The sequence below is a fragment of the Heloderma suspectum genome, chromosome 6 (genome assembly GCF_057233095.1).
Source record: "Heloderma suspectum isolate Gila_16-S chromosome 6, 16-S_ref, whole genome shotgun sequence".
In the NCBI taxonomy this organism is placed as follows: Eukaryota; Metazoa; Chordata; class Lepidosauria; order Squamata; family Helodermatidae; genus Heloderma; species Heloderma suspectum.
Window position 1 is genome coordinate 12,535,126 of NC_139463.1, and position 23,561 is coordinate 12,558,686.

Below are 23,561 nucleotides of genomic sequence, written 5' to 3' on the forward strand. Positions count from 1 at the left end.
TGTTTGGGACAATGTAGTTTAGGAAAAAATGTGAGTAGGTGGGGATACAGTCGTGGTATATAAAATGATACCTGGTGGGGAGTCCCCAGGGTCATCCTATGAAGCTGAATGGTAGGAAATATAAGACAGACAAAATAAAATACTTCCCCACACAGCGGAGAAACTGTGGAATTCGCTACCACAAGATGTAGTGATGTCCACCAACCTGGATGACTACAAAAAGGGATTAGACAAATGCATTGATGATAAGGCTATCCATGGTTACCAGCCATGATGGCTATGGGCGACTTCTGGGTTCAGAGGAAATATACCTCTGAAATACGTTAGTAGCTGGGAAACACGAGTGGGACGGTGCTGTTGCACTTGTGTCCTACTTACGGGCTTCCTGTTGGAGCATCTGGTTGGCATCTGGGCAACAGGATGCTGGACTAGTTATGCCTTGGGTCTGGCCCAGCAGAGCTCTCGTGTTCTTAGTGCAGACTAGCGGAGAGGCATCTGTGGATTGTGCCTCAATCATGGATCAAAGAAACCGGGGCTGCAGTTACTCAGTGCAGCGGTGAAAGAAAGGCCCTTTGCGCATGTTCAGAGTTCCTCCCCTGTAGCCAACAGGTTCCAGGGCTGAGCCACAAGCCAGATGAAGTGCAGGCGTATGTTGTGACTGCCAGGCAGGGGTTAGGCAGTGAAACTCTCACCCTGACCCTCCTCTTAGTGCTTCTTTCTGCCTATTCCTTTCTGCTTTGTGTTGCAGGCTTCCTTCCAAAAGGGACGCTGACGTGCTCGCTGGCGCCTCCCGTGACGTCCCCTGGAGAAGCATCTCCCCCCAGCGGCAGCCTGCCCCCTCCCCGGCGGCAGCTGCCCCTGCAAACCTGCTTGTGCAATGGGTGGGTTGTGAGCGCTGGTAAGACTTGGGAGACGGGTCGCCTTGGCCGCTGCCTTTCTTCTCTCTCCCTTTGTTCCTTCTTGCCCATTGATTTCTGTCTCTCCATGTGCTCTGCCATTCTGCCTCTGGGGTTTTTGCTGTCAGGTAATGAGGAGCTGTGGTCCCCATCAGCCTTGGAGATGCCGAAGCGAAGAGACATCCTGGCTATCGTGCTGATAGTTCTTCCCTGGACCCTGCTCATCACCGTTTGGCACCAGAGCACCATTGCTCCGCTGCTGGCAGTGCACAAGGGTGAGGAGAAAGCCGCCGGCCCGTGCCAACTGTGCCCACCTACTGCCTCCACCACCACCCACCGCCATTCCCATCTCCCCCCCGGTCATCCTGCTCATTCCATCATCCGGCAGCCTCTGCTCACGCATTGTCCGTCGAGGGTTGTGTGGCAGAAGACATCCTGGAGGCTGTTTGGCTTTGACTTTGGGTGCTTCTAGAGGAGGATTTTATCCTGCAAGGGCCCTGCCTCCAAGACAGAATTTTACAGGGATCTTCCACTTGTACCTAGGAATGCTATGCTGGAGAAATTTGAGACAGACTAAAATGAGCTCGGATTTCTAAGTTTAGGGATGTACGGAAGTCCCTTACCTGAACCCGAAAGTTGATTCGCAGTGGGGGGGAGGTGCTCCATCCCTCCCCCCGAAATTCTGGCCGGGGGGGAGGCGCCCCGTCACTCCCGCCGCGAATCCTGTCCTGCCAGGACGCAAATGGTGGCGGCCGTAGCGGCCGCCGTTTGCGTCCCTGCAGTCAGCTGTGATAGGCTACGTAAATGTTTATGTAGCCTATCACAGCTGAGTGAAAAGAAAAGAAAAACCGCACGTACGCAAATGGCGGCGCCCATGGGCACTGCCATTTGCATTTCTTATTTTGGCACGTCTAGTCTATGTAAACATTTACGTAGACTACGGCGAAAATAAGGAGAACGCGAATAGTGTTCCCCTTATTTTCGCTGTAGTCTACGTAAATGTGGCCAAATAAGTGCCAAAATAAGGAATGCAAATGGTGGCGCCCATGGGCGCCTCCATTTGCATATGCACGGTTTTGTTTTGTTTTTCACTCAGCCATGATAGGCTACGTAAACATTTACGTAGCCTATCACGGTGTTTTTTAAAAATCTAGCCGTGATAGGCTATGTAAATCTTTACGTAGCCTATCACGTTTTTGTTTTTTGTTTTTTTAACTTGGAAATGGCGGTGGCGGCAGCAGGTCGGAAGACCGGCCGCTGCAGCCACCGCCGCCACCGAACCGCCGCCGAACCGCCGCCGGAGCCGCCACCACCAGGGACATTCGCACAAGGTAAGTCCCATCCCGGGGGGGGGCGGGGGGGCAGACCGTTTCTCCACCAATTTCGGGGGGCCAAATGCGCTGGCATTCGGCCTCCCGAGATTCGTGGAGAAATTCTCTGACATCCCTACGTAAGAATGCAACATTCGGAATCCACAGCAGAGCAACCCCTTCAGGCTGTCCAGAGTCGTGGCCTTTCAGAACTTTTTTATTTTAACTTTCCCAAAATTTCCCCAAATTTATTCGTAGGAAAATATGCACGCTTCTGCTGAGAAAAGTTGAATGGAATGGGGGACAATACACTAAATGATACATGCTAAAGTAAATTATATATTACAGAATTATCTGCATATTTTTCCGCATGATGAATAAAAAATTCACATCTCTCTGTGAGCAGATGATGGAACAAAAGGCTCCTGGCAATCAGCAAAACACAGACGGAGCAGATTTTACACAGTCCATACATCCCTACATGTAACCGTCCTGTGGTTTTTCTGCCACTTCTTACATCTGTTTTTCTTACTGTGGGGAAAAGAAATCTGTTAAGGAGGAACAATGCCTTTTGGTCGGTGGCACTGGGATCCCTCCATCTCAAAGCACCCTGAGACCTATATCTCTGAAGTCGCACACTGTGAGAATCCATGGAGTCTGGTGGCTCTGACTTTGGTGGGGTTGTGAATGCACTCCAGGTTTCAGTCAGAACCCGCCAGAACTCTAATGGAGCTATCCATGGAGCTATAGATAGCATCTCTAGAGTTCTGGCTGGTTCTGACTGAAACCCAGAATCAATTCACAGCCCCACTGAAATTGGAGCCACCAGCTTATAGGACTTGCCTTCTGTGATCAGCCCGACACCCCACAAGCTCATAACTGGGAGCCATCTTATGATTTTGATCCCTTGCTATTCAACAGTAGGGATGGGTGAGAATTTTGCTCATGTTTTACCCTCCCCACCAATCACAAATTTCTACATAAGGGGGACAGAAAGAATTTGAGATTTATTTTTTATTTTTTAAACTGAATGTGGGAGGAAGCAGACCTGATAGATTCAGCCATCCCTATTCAAAAGTATCCTGGTGCCCAGTACAGGAAGTCTCTTGTAGAATGGAGATTTCCAATAAGATTGAAATCTTGCACACATTTGTGAAATCAATCTGGGCCAGTGGAAGCTGGTGGTGCCAATGTCATGGGGCAGTGATTCCACTCCAGGTTTCAGTCATAACTCTAAAGGAGCTATCCAGGGTGCTGAATCTATTTGGGTGTGGGTGTGTGTGTGTGTTTTAGTACCTTGGCTAGCTCCTTTAGAGATCTGACTGGTTCTAAATGAAACCCAGAGCAGATTTACCACCCTATGACATTGGGGCCACCAGCCTCCCCTGGCCTGGACATCAACAGCAGCTTGAGGTTGAGGTCAAGGTTCCATCTTGAGCTTGCCCAATATTCTCTTTACAACAGTGGCTATCCAAATGCTCCTGCAAGCTCACAAGCCAGGCTGGGGGGCAATGGCAATCTCTTCTCGCTTGGTCCCTTGCTGTTCAGAGCCCTTGTAAATGAAGGTTCTGTGTAGCTACGACCTCATGAATTGTGTAATCTGTGACTGTCTGAATTGGATTATCTGGCCGAGAACAAGGTCCCATCTTGTCCAATATTCTATTTGCATCAACTAGCAGCCAGCCAGATGCAAGCAAAGTGCAACGGTAATGTCCTTCTGCTGGCGCCTTGTCCCAAACATCTGATGTCCAGAGAAAGACTGCCTTTAAACACAAGAGGTTGCATTTAACATAGGTTAACATAGGACACTGCCTCATAATATACCAGGTCAGATTATTTGTCTGTTGAGCCAAGTCTTGTCTACTTCAGGGATGTTGAACCTTTGTCAGGCTGGATTCAATTTTGGAGAAGCTCTCAGGCTGCATTCCAGTCGTGGGTGGGCCCCAAACACCCCCAAACACTAGCTTACCTTAGCTTAAATTCTTATTGCCAGCATTTCAACAGTTTGGAATTGGGGGGTGGGGGGGAGAGAGACCAGCAGAGGCTGGTGGCTCCTATTTCAGTGGGGCAGAGGATCCACTCTGGGTTTCAGTCAGAATCAATCAGAACTCTAAAGGAGGTATTCAAAGGGCTGGACCATATCCCCACAATGGGTTCAGCACCTTGGATAGCTCCTTTAGAGTTCTGGCTGGTTCTGACTGAAATCCAGAGCAGATTTACCACCCCACTGACATCAGAGCCGACAGCCTCCACTGAAGAAAAAAAACAAACCTATGCCAAAGTCTGGAAACCTGAGGTCTGAGGTTCAACACCCCTGGTTTACAGATGTCAAGGATCGAACCTGGCCCCTTTGTCCACAAAGCATGTGCTCTCCCACTGGGTTATGGTTCCTCCCCCATTTATCTCTCCTGGCTAACAGCCTTTGATAATTCTGTCCTCCATGACTTTGACTCGTCTTTTGTTTTGAAAAGCCATTTAGCAAATTCCATGAGTTCATGGGGTCTTGCTTTGGGGGACCTGGGGAGCTCCAACAGCCATAAAGGAACTCAATGATGAGCCAACCGAGACCTGTGCCCATAGCCTGGCCCACTGCTGTAACTCTGGTCGGCAACTGATTGTACTGACAGACAACTTGGGATTGGGGGGAATGGTGTCCCACACACACATAGTGGCAGGGCCACACGTTTAGCCACATCTTCCTCCAACTCTGCCCCTCCTTGAAATGGGATCCTCCTTCTGTTGTTCGCACACTCCTCTGGGTCCCTTGCTAAGGCACTTCCCTGCTGAAGGGCATGGAGACTGTCAGACTGCACAAAGAAGAACCAAGCTGTTGTTTTTCTTCCTCATCTTTTGCTCTCTCTCATCTTTCTCAGTCAAGGAATGCCTTAGAAAGATGACAAAGAAGATCTCTCTCTCTCTCTCTCTTTCGCTCTCTCTCTCTCTCTCTTTCGCTCGCTCGCTCTCTTTCTCTCTTTCTGATCACTCTCTCGGAGCATTTTCCAAGAAGAGCAGAAGGGAGAAAGAAAAGACAATGTTGCTGGTTCTAGTATATCTCCTTTTTCTAAGGTCTCAAAAGCTGGTGTTTTGTACTTGTGGAAAACTCAATACTTCAGGTTTGGCCTAATGCTATGCACATCCCTACTTGTTATTACTGTATTTAGTCTGTGCCGTAAGTATACCCAGCATTTCACACATTTCACAAGTTCAAGAATAAGTGTGTTCCTGACCCCAGGGAGCTTACCATCATAGATAGACAATGTATTTTCATTTGTACATTCTTGCTAGGATACACGAATTGCTACAATAATGCTGGCTTCTTTTGCATTACGGTCTGACATTTCCAAGCTCTGCTTTTTCATGCTTCTTTCTCACATCCCCTGGGTCCAGTGGAAACCCCTTCTAATTTTCCTGATTGGCATTTTTCAGTCAATAAGCAAGAGCTGTTCCTCTAAAGATGGAGCAATGCTTTGTAGATAGATCTGGACTATAAACTCTAAAGGTAAGCAGAGGCAAATGGCAGGCAGGCACTGCTGCAAGGCAGATCTAGTGATGTTGTAGAAATTCACAATGGAAGCAAATGAGTTCAGATGTTAATGAATCTGTCCCAGAGATTCCTTAGAAGACCAGCTTTTCCCTTCCAGGTGGATTCCATGGACTTGCAGACCATTATTTTTACTTTCCAGAATTTTATGCAAATTCTGTCATAGAAAAATATGCCAAAAAAAAAATTCCCCCCAAAATGTGCATTTCCCCCATCGGGTAAAGGGCAGGGGCTGCAATTTTAGGGGAATTTGCGCATTTTGGGGGGATTTGTGCATTTTTGCACATGTGAATTTGCATAAATTCAGAAACTAAAAAAAAATCCAATTCCGTCAATGGGTGGACAACAGAACGAAAGGTGCCTGACAATCCATGAAACACAGATGGAATGGATTTTACACAATCCATACATCTCCGCTTCAGCTGCTCCCCTCCAGATCCGGCTAACTCCATCTAGAAACCTTTGGCTCTGCCACTGCCTTTCTGCTTTCTGAACACCCAGCTCTTGTTTATCTACTCTCTCTCTCTCTCTCTCTCTCTTTCTCTCTCTCTCCCTCTCAAACCTAACCCTCCTCCAAGCTCCAATGGCTATCTCTTTCAAAACATTCAAGAGAAATCTCAAGGGCAGGAGTGGGCAGAAGGTAATCTCCAGATGTTTGGGACTTCCACTTCCAGAAGCCCCTGCCAGCAAGGCCAATGGCCAGGAATGTTGGGAGTTGAAGTCCAAAACATCTGGAGATCTACCTTCTGCCCACCCCTGCTCTAGGGACCAAGAGACAGGTCCTTGTCACTAGCACTCCTTGTCATTAGCCTTCCTTGATGAAACAGCAGCTGACCATTGTGGGCTGTTAGCCTAACAAAGGAATAATCCACCAGCAGCCCTGAGGATACAGTAAGTGTTTTGCCCAGATCTGGCTGGTTCCACTTTTTGCCCACCACTCTCTCAGGTACATCATCTGATGACTGCAGCCTTCTCCCATGGGGTATGGTTTGCTGCTACAAAAATTAATCCTACATCAGAAATAACTTTTATGTTGTAAAAATGGATAATGGACAATGATGACGATGATGACAGTGATGATTTATATAGCACCATCAAGATACATGGCATTTTCCAGAACATAAGAGGACAGGTCCCTGCCCCATGTCACTTACAATCTAAAATTTGACACAGGGAAAACAACAGATGAAGCTGGGGGGAGGGGAGGGGAGATGGGAAACATGCAATTATTTCAGTTACAGAGTGCAGAATTCAGATTATCTCAGTGCGGACAACTGAATATGCAGGCCAGTGATAAATGTCCATGTTTCTGTCCCCTTTCTACCATTTCCTGCTTATAGCTTCTGCTTCCCTAGCTAGCTTGCTTTACTGTCCCTACCCTCACCCCCATCTCTCTCCCCCCAAATTCAAGGATGGATTCTTGCCTTGGAGCTGCCTTGTCAGTTGTTTTCATCATTTCTTCTCTCTCCTTTTCTCTCCCATGTGCTGCCACAGAGGATGGTGGAGATGCCCGTCGCGACTTCCCCCAAGGCTCAGACTCCAAGGAGTACTGCCTGTCTGACCGCGACATTGTGGAGGTGGTTAGGACAGAATACGTCTACACCCGCCCACCTCCTTGGTCAGACGCCTTGCCCACCATCCATGTCATCACGCCCACCTACAGCCGGCCAGTCCAGAAGGCGGAGCTGACCCGTCTGGCCAACACTTTTTTACATGTTCCGAACTTGCACTGGATCCTGGTGGAGGACTCCCAGCGGCGGACGCCTTTGGTCACCCGGCTCTTGAGGGACACGGGGCTGAACTACACTCACCTCAATGTGGAGACCCCACGCAATTACAAGCTGAGGGGGGACATGAGGGACCCGCGGATCCCCCGGGGAACAATGCAAAGGAACCTGGCCCTACGGTGGCTGAGGGAGACCTTTAATAAAAACAACAGCCAGCCTGGGATTGTTTACTTTGCGGATGATGATAACACCTACAGCTTGGAACTCTTTGAGGAGGTAAGCGGCCGCTGGATGGCCTTGCTGGTTGGGTTGCTGCTCTTGACCTTCAAAAGAGCAGGTTCCATTGTTCTAAAGCTTTGGTAGGCCTCTCCGCTGCCATGATTGACGTCTTTAATGCTTGCGGCACAGAACAGAGGGAAGGTGAGTGAATACTCTGGCACTCGATGCATGCTCAGAGGCTTCAGCTGGCACGGACTGTGCCAGCCCATCTCCTGGCAGGGAAAGATCCCTGGCCAAAAGCATGTCGTTCACCAGTGCTGTGGCTTTTATACTGGATCCTTCCATGTCTTTTTGGCGCAACTGCAGGTTTTGATTTTCACCTCCAGAAACTGCCATTTCCTCGATTCTCCTCATGACCTAGAACCCATTATGTGCACAAAAGTGGCACAAGGTTTGTGTTGCAGGAGCAGGTTGCTACTCACAGGGCACCAATGATGGCATAGGGCACCGGATTATCCTGTGGTGGTTGTGCTGAACTGGCAACAAAAGGTTGCAGTGTCCTCCCCTCTTCTCAGGAGTGCTTCTGTTCAGGGTTCCAGAAAGCCAGTCATGCCCTCCTCCAGGATATTATAAAGCTGCAAGGGGCTTGTGCTTGGCTTTTCACTTCCCCTCATTTTCATTTCCCAGCTGACACACAACATTCTGCAGCTACTGAGCATACTTAGTTCTTATTGGGTGGATTTGCGTGGTGAGTTGCCCCATTAGGATATATGCCCTGTATACAGGGCCAGTGTCAAGGGTAAGCATGGTTGGGCACCTGCTGAGGGCCTACACCCCAGTAAAGGCCCGCTAACAAAAGCCCCCTGGACTTGCTCCTCCTCTTCACCATTGCAGCCTGCTTGTTCATCTGCCTCTTGCTCTGGCTGAGACAACAGTGGTGGTGAGGAGGAGGAGGAGGAGGAGGAGAAGGAGCAGGAAATGCCACGGCCTCCTTGCTCACTGGCGCTCTTCCTCTCAAGCGAGCAAGGCCTAGAAAGAGGATGAGGAGCTACAGCGGCTGGTGACAATGGCAGTGAGAAGCTAGACTCACTGATGGAGGGGGCCCATGGAGGATGTCTTGGCCAAGGGCCCTCCAAAACTTGGAGCCGGCATATATATAGGAACTCTGGAGGACCCAAGGGAGGCTGAATTTGGCCTGCAAGCCTGAGGTTCAACACCCTTGCTTTACCTGGAGGTTCCAGGGGCTGAACCTGGATCTTTTGCAGACAAAACAGGTGCTTTGCTACTACACAGGTCCCTTGATGCAAGGTGCTTTGAATCTATATGATGATAACTGAGGGGGTGACGATAGAAGGAGTGGGGAGAGGGGAGGTGACAACATTTATTTGTTTATTTATTATTGCATTTATATCCCACCATTTTTCCTCTTGCAAGGAACCTAAGGTGGCTTACAGTATCCTCCTCCTCTCCATTTTATCCTCACAACAACCCTGTGAGGTAGGCTGGGCTAAGAGCCCATGACAGACCCAAAGTCACCCCAAGTGCTTCCATGGCTGAGTGGGGACTAGAACCTGGATCTCCCAGCTCCCAGTCCAACACTCTCGCCACCACACCACACTGGCTGTCATGGGGTGAGCCTTCAGTTGGCACGGACTGTGCCAGCCCATCTCCTAGCACAGAAAGATCCCTGGCCAAAAGCACATCATTACACCACTGCTGTGGCTTTTACACTGGATCCTTCCATGTCTTTTTGGCTCAACTGCAGGTTTTGATTTTCACCTCTAGAAACTGCCATTTCCTCGATTCCCCTCATGTGCACATCCCATAATGTGCACAAAAGGAGTATTCCCCACCCTGCAAATCCATGCAATAAGAACTAAGTATGCTCAGTAGCTGCAGAATATTGTATATTGTCAGCTGAGAAATGGAAAGGGGGGGGGGAGTGAAAAGCCAAGCATGAACCCCTTACAGCTTTATAATATCCTAGAGGAGGGCATGACAAAATGAACGTGAGCAACCCCACTTACGTGTATTTAGGTTTCTTTTCATTTGGTGCAAGGTCAGAGGGGTTAAAAAGCCAACTGCTTCATGGAAGAGGTGGATTATGAGAAGGGACTCAGGGGGAAGCCAAAAGGTGACATCTGGGAGGGGTTCCGGGAGGGGGTTCCAGGCATGAGAGGCAGCAAGGGGGAACGGTCTTTTTATTTGGGCAGATCAGGGTGGTGGATTTAGAACAGCTAGCTCCCTATGCTGAGGTGTGCATCTTTCTCTTAAAACAGGAGTGGGCAACTTGTAGCCCGCCAGTTGCTTTGGCCTACAACTCCCATTAGCCCTCACTGTTGGCTATGCTGGCTAGGGCTGATGGCAGTTGTAGGTCAAAACATCTGGAGGGTCACAAGTTGCCCACTCATGGATTAAGGGCAAGGTTTTTGAGGTTGTCTTTTAAGGTTGTTGTAATGTTGTGTGTGAGAGAACGTGTGTGTGTGTGATGTTTTTAAGGTTATTTTTAATATTTTCCTGTTTTTATTTGATTATTTTGTTTATTTTCTGAATAAAAAGTTTATTTTACTTTTTGTAAACTGCCTTGCTTGGCTGCCTTCAGAAATGGCCATACAGAAATACAACAAATAAGAATGACAGGTCATGGCAAGGCCAGCCCTGCCATTAGGCAGAGTGCGACAGCTGTCTCAGGCAGCAGATTTGAAAGGGCTGCAAATGGTTAGCTATTTAATTTGCTAGTGTATTTTTTTTACTGCCAGGGACAGGGAGAGGCACTTGAGGGAGATTTTCTGCTTCGTAGGCCAAAATCACTTGCCTGGCTTTGGTCTCTATGCATCTTGACTAGGGGGGGGCAGTGGGAGCAAGTGTTGCTGGGGGGGGGGTTAATTAAAAAAAAAATCTTCTGGGAGGCAAACACAGCAGCAGCGGCGGCCCCACCCACCCCTGAAATCCTTGCTCATTTGCATACTACTGCAGTTAAAGGGTATTAACTCTGATTCATTGCCAGCGGGGCGGGGGAGCTTTTAAAGAACACAGAAATGACACACTCCTTTCCCGGGGGATTTACAAATGAAGTCATTTTCAATGAGGGCTTTGGTGTTAATTAATTTAAACGCAGGGAAATTAAACATTGCCCATTGCCCAAGCGCAGAGTCCGAGCTAATTTGCAAAGACCAACAGGCGGAGCGAAATTTGAAAAAGGAGATGGAGACAGGAACTGACAGATTGCTCTGTAACTGGCCACGAACCAATCCTAGACTTAGCAGTGGAAACAGGACTGAAGTCCTATTCACACACTGATGAGAACGGTGACAACGATGATGTCAGGGTGGACACTGAGCCCATAGAATCCCAGAGTAGTTCTGATTCGGAGGAAGAGCAGTCGCTCCTGGGAGAGGAGAGCGCCCCTTTTTCCCAGGGCCCGCAGCTGACAGAGATTCCTCCCACCCACATTCCTAGATTAGAAAGCAGTCCAGGGAGTGACCCAGCACCGATAGCAGACTGGTTGGATGCGCGGCGCAGACGCAGAGAGCGGCGCCAAATGGAGAGCGCGGAAAGGAGGCGTAGCACCCGGTTGGCACTCAAAGAACGGTTGCGCCCAGAGGATCCAAGGGAAAAGGGGAGGGATTCTCCCTAGTCCTTATATTCAGGGGTCTGCCAGTAACTGCCCTTCAAACGGGGACCAACTGTTCCAACTTAGGGCATAGGGATGCTGCTGCTCAGATCTAGTTGCTACCTGTAGAGCTGTTAAGTTGTAAAAGAAGAATAAAGCTTTGAAAAGAGTCCCTTTGTCTGTGTCTGGACTTGGCTACTGGATTAGACTGAGAGCCCTCCAAGGAGCCCTTGACAGCCAACAGCAACCAAATAAGAATTATTTCAGGTTATTCCAGTTTGGAAGTCAAGCTGTCCCTATGATGCTCTTGCAAAGCTGGTGCTCTTGCTCATGTGGTATATGAAAGTTTATGTAGCTGCCACAATTACACAGGAGCACAAAACAAATCCAGTAGTGCAGCATTGGTTGCACAATGCAGCACCCGAGACTTCCAGCTTTCATTGGCACACGCAAAAAGGGACAACTCCCCACTCCTACTATGCTTTTGCACAGTTTCAGTTCGTTTCATTGGGGCTCATACAGGAGAACAGGACGTTCTTCTTCACACCTCGCATACTTAGATCATGGAACTCACTATTGTAGGATGTACTGATGGCCGCCAGTATGAATGGCTTTAAAAGAGGATGAGAGAAATTCATAGAAGATAAAGCTATCAGTGGTTGATAGTCATGATGGCCATATATTACCTCCAGTATCAGAGGCACTATGCCTCTCAAGACCAGTTGCTGGGAAACCCAAGTGGGAGGATACTATTATACTCATGTCCTGCTTGTGGGCTGCCTAGGGGCATCTAGTTGGCTTCTGTGAGAAACAAACATTCTAATAAATTAGTTTTTCTAAAAAATAAAGTTTCTATACAACCCAGTAACTGAAGTTCTTATGGTATGTAGTGCTCCTCAGAGGCAGTATTCTGGGGAACATGAGCAGGAGGGTGCTATTGCACTCATGCCGTGGTGGTGGGCTTCCCATTGGGGTATCTGGTTGGCCACTGGGAACAAAATGATGACCTAGATAGGCCTTGGGTCATCTGATACAGCAGGGGTCTTCTCATTTTTTGTAATTGCCTGGAGGAGGAGGCTATCGATGGCTACTAGTCCTGATGGCTCTATGCTACCGCCAGTATCAGAGGCAGCATGCCTATGTGCACCAGTTAGTGGGGAACATGGGCAGGAGGGTGCTGTTGCACTCATGTCCTACTTGCAGGTTTTCTGTCAACAGTCGGCGGGCCACTGTGTGAACAGAATGCTGGACTAGATGGACCCTTGGTCTGATCCAGCAGGGCTCTCCTTACATTTGTATGTTCTGAGGTTGTGCCCCATTGACCAGATATGTCACAGGAAGAGAAGAAGCTGCCTTATACCAAGTAATGCCATTGGTCCATCTTGTTCAGTATCATCTACACTGACTGGCGGCGCTCTCCGGGGTTTGAGACAAGGATCTTAGACCTTTCTGGAGCTGACAGAGATTGAACGTGGGAGCGTCTGCGTGCAAAGTCCACTGAGCTATGCTCTTTTCCTGCTCTGCTGCTGTTTGTTAATTTATATAAAGCATCTAAAATATCTCAGCAGTGTACAAAAATGGGAAATAATACAGGCCTTGACCCCAGGCTTACATCAAAAAGTTAAAGGTGTGACAGGTTAAGGAGGAAAGAGGACTCACAAGGAAGGGGAATCATTGCAGCAAGCCAGCAGGAACTGCAGTGAAAAGAAGCTAATGGGGGGTGGGGTCCCCTTCTCCCTCTGTCACATGAACAGTGGCTGTCTACTGTTGGAAGCCAAGAAGACAGAGGCTGGATGGCCAGGGCTGCTGTCAGCACAGCACTTAGAGTGGCCATGTGCCCTCTTTTACAGAAGACAGACCCCCCATTTGAAGGACTGCCAGAGGACCATCCTCTATTTGAAGGGGTGTCTGGCCCTGGTCCAGTTTAAGGATCAAAAACCATAAGAAGGGAAGCACAGGGGCCTTGAAGTTGCCCATCAGTACTTAGCACCTGGGCAGAAGACAGAATGAGCAGGGAACCTGGCCACAGAAACATCTGCACTATGGTGAGAGATACTGTAGTTCTATGTAAATTATAATAATTGTGTCTAAATTTGCATCTACATATATAAATTAGCATATGCAAATTGGATGCAAATCCATGTCCTCTTCTTTGGTGATCCATAAGTTGCCCCTCTAAACTTGCCTCTGCACATGGAGGCAGTTTCCATCAGCTTCCGCACCAACTGTTTATGCGAAGAGGGCCTCTGTCTTTCCAGTCTGCCCTTTTTGTCCCTTGCTAAATGGAAGCAGCATTCCATCCTCAACCGTACCCCTAGAGGACCTCTCATCTCTATCCTGTCTCTTCTCTCCATTTTTCCCCCCGCTTAGCATTTTTCTCCAGTGCTCCCTCTGGCTTTCACCTTTTCTCTTGCCACTTCTTGCAGCCACTGCCTGTCAAGAACTTGGCTTCTATCGGGTAAAGGGAGCTCCGGCTGGGTGCTACCATATTGGCAGGATGTCTCGCTCAGAGGCACAGGACATGCAGTTGTTTCTTTGAGCCATGGCACTTGCATGAGGACCAGGCAATTGTCAGTACTTGGGGGAGGGGGGTTATATTCAGGAGAAATGGCTTCTGCCGTGGTGGCCATGCTCGAAAGATGTAGGTGCAACACCACCTTTTGAGTGCCTTCAGCCCCAATAGCTGGAATAGGATGACAGACATCTTGCTTCTTTGAAGTACTGATACGCTTGTGAATGGTCCTGGGCACAGAGGATTATTCTGGCAAGACCTGTAACTCTGGACTCATCTCAGCTCTGTGCGTATGCCATGGCCAGTTCCTGGCATGATAAAGGCAATGGCCTCCAGCAGCAGAGGCTGGGGCCTCCCACATTAGTGGGGCGGTGAATCCACTCTGGGGTTCAGTCAGACCCAGTCAGAACTCCAAAGAAGCTATCCAAGGTGCTTCACACCTTTTAGATTTCTGACTGGTTCTGAATGAAACCCAGAGTGGATTCACCACCCCACTGACATCGGAGCCACCAGCCTCCACTGGCCTGCAGCCTGTGGATATTTAAGGGCTTGTTGAGAATGGCTCTAGGTAGGGGTGGCCGTGTGCCCTACTTTACAGCAGACAGTCCACTTATTTGAAGGCATCCTCTATTTGAAGGCCTGCCCAGTCCAAGTCTGGATTAAAGAGAAAGAACCATAAGAAGGCAGAGTAATGGCCTTGAAGTTGTTCATCAAGAGTCAGCACCTGGACAGCAGACTCAGCAGGCACACAGCTCACCTGGTCCCAGTCTTCCCCACTATGGGGAGATGTAGGGATGCTCAAGGATTTTGTTTGGTCTGCATTTTCCAGCGAACCTACTTGATTTGCACTTCCCGGACTAATCCTTTGTTTGTTGCATTTCTCTGCATTTTGCGATTCAAAACACAGCTCCAAAAACATATGCATACAAAATGTGTATTTTTAGGTGAAATGTGTACACAAATGGGAGTTTTCTGAAAAATGCGCTCCAAAATCATGCGAGTTTTCATGCAGGTGTTTTTTTTTAACTGCGGATTGATGTGGAAATACGGGATGGAACAGACTTCTGTGTGAACACATGCAAACGTAGCCTGGATTTGAAATAAACTGATCCCTCCCTCCCTAACAGTGTTTCTATTGATATAGCAATTATTTCTAAATGTGGATATACCCATATAAATGAGCATATACTGTTTTTATGCTGCCATGTGTCACCTTTGGTGCTCTTTTTCGGCGAGGCGTCAGTGGCCACCTTAGCTCTGGGCCAGGCGTAAACCGTCATCAGCCTACACTGCTAGTCTCACTTTAGGGCTGAACAAAACTTTATGAGACAAACGGGGAGCTTGTCTTGTTGTGATGCAAATGTGGTGGTGAGGCATTTGCAGGGGGGAAATAATAAGCAGCTGGGAGGGTGTGCTTAATCTTTCCTATCCACACCAAAAGCAAGCACCGCTTCATACCCTGCATCATTAACATATGGAATGCGCTGCTGTGAGATGTAGTGATGGCTACTGTCTTCGATGGTTTTTAAAGGGATTGGACAAATGTATAGAGGAGGAGGAGGGCAGGTCTACCACTGGCAATAAGCCATGATGGCTAAGTAAAACCTCCATGTTCATTCCCATCCTGGAGGAAATGGCTTTAGGGGAGCAAAGGTCACAGGTGGGGATATGACTGGGGTATGACAACAGGGAAAGGAGAGCCGTGGAGGTCTTTAAAGGGAACGGCAAAAATGGCAGTGCTGAATGTGGCCTGTGGGGAAATACAATACCTCCCTGCAGGTTGTTCATCAGACTTTTGCGTTTTGCTCCTATTGCCGTCGCCGCTGCCATCAACGGATGTTCTTGCATGGGGAAGGCATGAGCAGAGAGGCTTTGCAAAGGCGTGCAGCTGTGTCTCGTGGCACCTCCATCTCCCCTTCCTGCAAAGGCTAGGCTGCATCGAGGGGGAGCGGAAGCCAGCAGGGCCTTGTGCAGAAGAGGAACGGCATAATTGGGATCCTCCCCCGACCCACCCACCCGCCACTGCTGCCCCAGTGGGTTGAGAGAGCGGGTAGCAAGTGCACAATGTGCACGAGCAAGCACCCTGGACTCTTCCAGGCCATCTTGCTGTAATTAGCAGTGACAAGAGAGATGCTGGGAGATCTCAGATGAGAGAATCTAGCCGAGAAGCAGGGGTGGCGGCGGCTTCGGCGGAGACAGAGCTCCCGCCTGTGGCCCTCTGGTGTGGAATGAAGAACAGCGAACCGTCTTTAGTGATCATAGAGGAACCTGCAGAGGTTTCTTTGAGAATCCGAAGTGCCACGCCTCTCAGGACGATGCCCTTACCTCTTTTTCATTTGTCATAATTTAGGTGCCAGATCCGTGCCGCTACTCCTTTACCTACTTCAGGACCCAGAACAACTTGAGGAAGAGTCGACGCTGAGAATCTTAGCTGATTTGACACATTTAAAATAATCACATAGTACGGCCCTGTTGGGCCTGTTCTACTCCTGACTGCAGAAGGGAGTAGAACAACACGCATTATTCAAAATGCATAGCGCATTTTGAATAATGCTCTATGCAAAAAAAAAAAAAAAACCAAAGCATTCCCTGCATGTAGACAACTAGCACTTCAGGGAGAGTGTTGCATTACAATCTTTTCTCATTATTTGGAACACAGGAAGCTGCGTTATACCGAGTCAGACCCTGCTAGCCCAGTATTGTCCACACTGACTGGCAGCAGCTCTCCAGAGTTTCAGGCATGAATTTTTCCAGCCCTACCTGGAGATACCGGGGATCGAACCTGAATCTTTCTGCATGCCAAGCATGCACTCTACCACTGAGCAACATTGCCTCTCTAGTTTTACAAATGCAGGGTTTTTTTAAAAAACAAACATGGGTATAGCATTTAAACATGCAAATATACTCACACACACCCTGTAGAGTTGCCATCACTTGCAGTTAAAAAATCCTGGTATCTGGGCAGAGCATGGGAGCAGAATTGTCTTTGTTATGGAGTTGAGTCCAGAGTGGTTCTGGTGATGGATGGAGCCAGGGTAGGGAGCCTGGTCACTTTTGGCAGGTCCTGGGAGGAGTCCAGCAGTTTTGCATGTCTCAGTGAGCAGCCCTCCAGCCCCCAAACTGGCCATTCACCTAAAGCCGGAGTGGGCAGTTTGTGGCCTACAACTCCCCTCAGCCCTAGCCAGCATAGCCAATGGTGCGGGATAATGGGAATTGTAGGCCAAAACATCTGGAGGGCCACAAATTTCCCACCCCTGACCTAAAGGATACAGCTTTTTAAAATGGGCTATCCAGGGGAGGGGGTGGCTTTGGTTTTAGGGTTTTTCCCTGTCAGCTGGTCCAAAAGATCCCCCCCCCCCAGATTCTTTTTGATCACTGGTACCCTTACCCACCTGTGTTCTGAAGTGGTATAGCCCCAGCAGGATTATACACTGTGATTATTACCAGGTATAGCTGGCCCCTCCTTGCTGGAAGGGAAGAGTGCAGATAAGCAGCAAGGCCAGCCTTCTGTGCCCAAGCAGCACGTGATCCCATCCCTTTGTCCTTCCCTCCGCAGCCAGCCCGCTAATTCACATAACCTCTAACAGAGTGACAAGCAGAGATCAGAAATGTTGCCATGTGTTTTCCTCACCCCCTAATGGGAGTGTTCCTGATCAGGGTTCCTGCCAGCCACATCTTCCTCCACGATACTAGAAGCAGAGAGCAGCACAAGCAGGCCAGCCTCTCCTTCCTCCCACCTCCAGTTAAATGACACTCATCTGTGGCTCCTAGAGGCTACTGAGCATGCTCAGTCCTCACTGGGGTGTTTTTTGGGTGGGGAGGGTGGGGAGAGTTTAAGGGCACAATCCTATGCATATTTAGACAGGAGGGAAATAGCCTACAACTCCCAGCATGCCCCTGCCAGCATGGCTGGCAGGGGCATGCTGGGACTTGTAGGCCTTTTTTTCTGTCTAAACATGCATAGGATTGCACCTTAAATGTTTTATAATTATGCATATCTCAGGGTTCACTGCCTCTTGTTTTTCCCATCCTGTTGGCCCTTGACTACCTACAATTGGTATTAGAAGGAAAGGCGATGGATAGAAACAGACAGACAGACAGACAGATGAGCCTGGGTCCCCGACCCTAGTGGGGGTGTTCAGCTGATGAACTCTGCATTCTGGCTTCCTTAAGAGACAACGGGATAGTTCCACTGTCCTAACAGCTGTGGCATGCTCCTCCTCCTGCCCTCCAAGGGACGCCCTCTTACCATGCTGCTGCTTCTCTCTCTCTCTCTCATCTCCAGATGCGGACCACTAGGAAAGTGTCGGTGTGGCCCGTGGCCTTTGTGGGAGGCTTGCGCTACGAGTCGCCCAAAGTGAACGCTGCTGGGAAGGTGTACGGCTGGAAAACAGTCTTCGATCCCCACCGGCCTTTTGCCATCGACATGGCTGGCTTTGCGGTGAATCTCAGGCTTATCCTCCAGCGACCTCAGGCTTACTTCAAACTACGAGGGGTGAAGGGCGGCTATCAGGAGAGCAGCCTGCTCCGGGAGCTGGTGACCCTGAACGACCTCGAGCCGAAAGCTGCCAATTGCACTAAGGTGTGGCTTCCTTCTGGTTTCACGGCCAACGGGCCTATTTTTACATGAGGTCTTCTCTGCAGGACACAGCATCCCCTGATGGTTTCAGCGTGAGTGGGTTTATCCTAGTGGCACTGCACAGTGGTGTGGGGGAATCCCTCAAACATCACCGTGGCCCAGAAAATATGGTCCCATTTCCGTGCCCTCCATAACTGGGCAAAGGGCCAGTAAGATTAAGAGCTTTATTGTTCCGTTGGCAGGAGGCTTGCTTGGCCTCTGTTCTGGACGCTGCTTAAAAACTATATCTCCTCCTTACCCAGTCTGGTGGCTGCAAATGTGTTGGTGGACTGCAACTCCCATCATTCCCAGTCAGCATGGCCAATGGTATTGCTGGCTGGCACCAGGTGTGGGAAGGCATGTGCTTGTGCATGCATGTGTATAGAGCAGCCTCTTGCAAGATATTTTAACTCCCCTTCATGTGGTCTCTCAGATTTACAATTGCCTCCAATTGAACAAACAAAGGACACTGACATGCTTCAGAAAAAGGAAAACTTCTGGATCTACAGACTCATAACACTTAGTCCAATGGCCTTAATCTGGAGGACAATTCATGAGTATTATACCAGGCATATCCCTGGGTTTTGTGTCCTCGGGAATTTTTATCTCCCAACATTCCAAACTGCCACTCTCAGTATCCATTTAACATCACAGCTACTGATGAGGGTGGAAGCCAAAATGTTTCGCTATAAATATATTTTGAAATTACTCTGTTGCTAGTCTGTCTTTCTTACAGATATAAATAGATATAGATACAGATATAGGAACAGACATAATTATATATCAGGATTGCAGAACCTCCTTTTAGCCCGAGGGCCAAATTCCATTTCAAAGAACCTCTCGGGGGCCGCATTGGCCAGGCCAAAGGCAAAGTGGGGAGGTAAAAAAATACCAGCATATTTGAATGTAAAGCTCTTCCTGACAATAACTAAGCCTTAGGAGAGGCGTTTCAACCTTTTAGAATGGAGAAAAATTCATACAAAAGCCAGGAAACCACCAACATGATTGGTGCTCAGGGGAAAGGAGGTGGGGCATGGGAAAGGGGCGGGGTCATCTGGGAAACCCCAGAGAGCCAAATTGGGACCTCAGGCGCACCAAATTTGGCCCCCGGTTCTGAAGTTCAGCACCCCTGATACAGAGATAGATGTGGAGATATATATACATGCCCACGCCCACACATATTGAGTGAGGCAGGTGTTCAATTCTAATTAGGGAGGGAGGAACTCAGCTTCCCAGATTTCAAAAGTTGGGAACAGTGGATTCCGCCCCACAGGCCATCAGAAAAAGCACCGCTTTTCATCCTCCGTAAGCAGAACTGGCTCTCATTTCCAGCCAGGCGTCTTTCCAGCCAGGCAAAAATGAGCACGGCTTTGAGCATGAAATGGGATCGATTAAACTTGCGGTTCATTGTCATAGCAACAAGACAAGAGGCTTGTCAAGGTGAGGAGAATCAAGGGGACGTGTTGATGAGGAGCAGGAGGGTGTCGCTCCAAAAGGTTGTAATGTCCACAGGAGAGATGGAGAGCAGGCAGAGAAGGAAGCCTTAAGAGAAGGCCTAGGCAGCTTGCAGTAGACATTTGTAAAGGGAGGGGTACAACTGAAGTGGGTGGGCTTGTGGATTTGGCCCAGGGAGGTCATGTTGCTGTTTGGAAGAAACAAAATTTGCTGCCCTGTATCTGCTGTTCCAACACACAAGCTTACCTTGGCTTTCAAAAAATGTATATAAAAACACAGCATTCCTCTCTGTTACGTACAAAGTTACAATTTGTTTTTCAGTGTGATACAAACGGAGTCTATTTTCCAACCACAGACACCAGTTTAGCACCATTTTTGGATCTTGTCTTGTCTGTGTCGGCAATCTTGCATTACTTTTATCAACCATTTCTTAATCATAGGCAACATTGGTGATGTCCATTGCTGAGCACAGGGAGTCTTAGCAGCTCAAAAAAGATTTTGAGGAGACGATCCAGTACAGAGTTAACAAGTGTCCTCAGTTTGGTTTGATAACCAAGATAATGGTTCTGACAACTCCTGTAATTGGAAAGGGGGTATGTAATGGCAGAGACCAGTGGGTGTGAACGTAATTAAACTCCACTACAGAGGAATCAAGTTAGTGTGATCTGCCAAACTGTATGAGCGATTCAGAAACAGGAGGGATAGGCAACTGGCAGACCAAGTGCTCAGCCTGGCCCTCAGAGGCTCCCCTTCCTTTTGGCTGCACATCTGGGCCTACAAAAACAAGGTAGTAGGGGGTGAGAGATAAAAACTGTAGTTTAGTTCAGGCTGCAGCCATAAAGATAGGCCTCCCTCTGAGTGTTCTAGAACGTTGCCCCTTTTGGGAATGTGAAAATGCATTGTAAGCAGATAAGGAGGATGTGCTGGAATGTTGTAAGTAGATACGAAGGGTGTGCTGGAAGGTTTTGTTCCCTGTGCATACATGCTTCCACTGTAGCAGCCCATACTAGCATGTCAGTATCTGATTGGCTGACAGCTATGGCACAGTAAGAAATTCATGAGTATATAAGTATTGTTGATCTGCTTTTGGGTGTGGTCCTCCTGTGTGTGTGCAACCCACCCATACTAGTATACTCTGCTCAGAATCTGCTTAATGAAGGCTTATAGTGTCAGAAGACCCCCAGCCTGCTGTGTTCTTTGGGAAGGTCCAAAAACCTTTCCTCCTCAGGGGCCATCTGGCAGGCCCCAAATCACGACTGGTGGATACATCTCATATGTTGGTTCAAGTTCCACAGATCATCAAACTTGTTGCAACCCTACCTGAGGAATGGATCAGTGAGTGAGACTTTTCTCCCCTTGGCTAATCACTCCACTGGAAAAAGCCTGACAGCCTCCTGCTTAACGTGCTATACAGCTGGTGTCGGTATTGCAAAGTACATGTTAAAGAATAAAGGGCATGTGGAATGGGATCGGGGAATGGATGTATAAACTCAAGGAGGATTGTGAATCTTGATGAGGCAACAGAATAGGTCAGTCAACCAGTGTGCCAAAGGACTGGGTTAATTCCCTGTAACACAGCACCATAAAATGGGTCATTTCTGCCCACGCGTTGTTTCTCTATCTTATCGGCTCAGGATAAGGGGGAGAATTGCCACAAAGCTTTTCACCAACCTGCTCTAAGGCTTGGAGATGCATTGTTAGCCTCTGGGGAATATGGTTACCTGTGCTATCAGTTTAATAATGTACAATGACAGACGGATTTAAATTTCCTTTTCTTTGTCTTTTATTCAGATCCTTGTCTGGCACACAAGGACAGAGAAACCTGTGCTGGTGAATGAGGGAAAGAAAGGCTTCACAGATCCCAACGTGGAAATCTGACATTACACTTCAAAAGCAGAGAAAATATTAGCAGGTATGTTACTACCAATTCCTCTTTGGTGGGGGAAAGAGAAATTTTGGTGCATGTAAAGTATAAACATGACACACACACACTCCTCCATGGTTGGTTCCATGCTCCTTGGTCCATATGCTTTGAAAGGAGAGTGCTGATTTTTAGATGTGTTAAAACATCAATTGTGTCAAGGTGAAAAACAAAACAAAGACTGAATGTTATAGTGTCACATTTGAAGTGTGAACCCAAATATCTATCATGTAGCAAAAATTTCATCGGACAAGTTGCTCAAGTACCCAAAACTAAATCCAGCTAAAACACATTTATTACTTCTCATGCATAGGGATCCTAAGGGTCTTGTGTACCCATCATGAGGTAACAAACTCATTAGCTGAATTTGGATTTACCACACCTTGTTGTGTCATACTAACTGGGAACTGTGGATAATCTTCACTATGGTTAGTTTAAACAAACCAGCTTCATAACCGCAGGTTTGAATGATTATGATTGTTTGAAACTAATCATAGTTAATATTAACCACAGTTTCCCAGATTCAGATCACATATCACAAACGGTGGTTAATCTAAAGTGGAAGCAAAAGCTTTTGAATTCTTCTTCATAGCTGTGCTGGAAAAGTGAGGACCACAACTCTGGGGGAAGATTCCATTTCCCTTAACCAGGGATTCCCAACTTGCGGTCCTCCAAATGTTTTGGCCTACATCCCTCACCATCGCTATGCTAGCTAGGGCTGATGGGACCTGTAGGCCAAAACAGCTGGAGATCCACAAGTTGTCCACCTGCATCCTAAATCATAGTGTAGTGTGTGATGTGTAAATGCACCTCTTGTCCTAGTCCTTGCTGTAGATGGAAGGATTATGGAACTGGGTTTCTGTTATTATTTCTGAGTAAGTGAAAGGATAAGAACTTATTCACACATACACATATTTAGCTATTTAAAGGGGGGGGGGAAGCAGAGCAAGGGTCTGAGTCCACTTCTTCACACAGTGCATAGTTAAACAATGGAATTCGCTACCACAAGACATGGTGATGGCTACCAATTTGGATGGCTTTAAAAGGGGATTGGACAAATTCCTGGAGAAGGCTACTGATGGCTACTAGTCCCAATGGCTGTATGCTACCTCCAGTATCAGAGGCAATGCACTTATGTACACCAGTTGCTGGAGAACATGGGCAGGAGGGTGCTGTTGCACTTGTGTCCTGCTTGTGGTTTCCCGTGGGCAGCTGGTTGGCCACTGTGTGAACAGACTGCTGGACTACATGGACCTTTGGTCTGATCCAGCAGGGCTCTTATGTTCAATCGAGGACTGGTCAGAGCTCAGTGACAGAGCACGTGCTTTGTATGCAGAGGGTCTCAGGTTCAATCCCCAGCTCCTCCAAGTAGGGCTAGGAAAGAATCCTGCCTGAAACCCTGGAGAGGTACTGCCGGTCAGACAATACTGGGCTAGATGGACCAATGGTCTCAGTATAAGGCAGTTTCCTATGTTCCTGTTATAGTGGGGTGGGGGCAAGGGGGAATGCAAGAAATCCATTGTCTTAACCATCCCTCCCCCTCCTGGAATCTGCCCCATCCTCAGGTGTCTAAAATTTGGTACACTTGCAAATGCTGGAAATTCCATACAAATTTTGTGAATGAGTGAAAAAAGGGTATCTCAGGTTTCCACTTTTGGGATGCAACTGAGTAAATGTTGACAGTCACATTTGGGCAACTGCTAACTGCTCTTAATTTTTGTCTTATTTGCAAAATGCATGTAGGACTGT

General features: G+C 48.1%; 1 protein-coding gene across 2 annotated transcripts; it reads left to right on the plus strand.

The window, feature by feature from the left end:
* The first annotated feature begins 876 nt into the window (after positions 1–876).
* On the plus strand, positions 877–21,803 carry B3GAT1 (beta-1,3-glucuronyltransferase 1). Of its 2 annotated transcripts, XM_084803623.1 has the most exons (5): positions 877–898; positions 1,025–1,171; positions 7,242–7,750; positions 18,104–18,400; positions 21,683–21,803. In XM_084803623.1, the coding sequence occupies exons 2-5, from the start codon at positions 1,060–1,062 to the stop codon at positions 21,767–21,769; spliced, it is 1,005 nt and encodes a 334-aa protein (XP_084659749.1). In that variant the 5' UTR covers positions 877–898; positions 1,025–1,059; the 3' UTR covers positions 21,770–21,803. The 2 variants fall into 2 exon arrangements, with proteins under 2 accessions (XP_084659749.1, XP_084659748.1); XM_084803622.1 differs by lacking the exon at positions 877–898 and having other exon boundaries at positions 985–1,171.
* Positions 21,804–23,561: the final 1,758 nt, after the last annotated feature.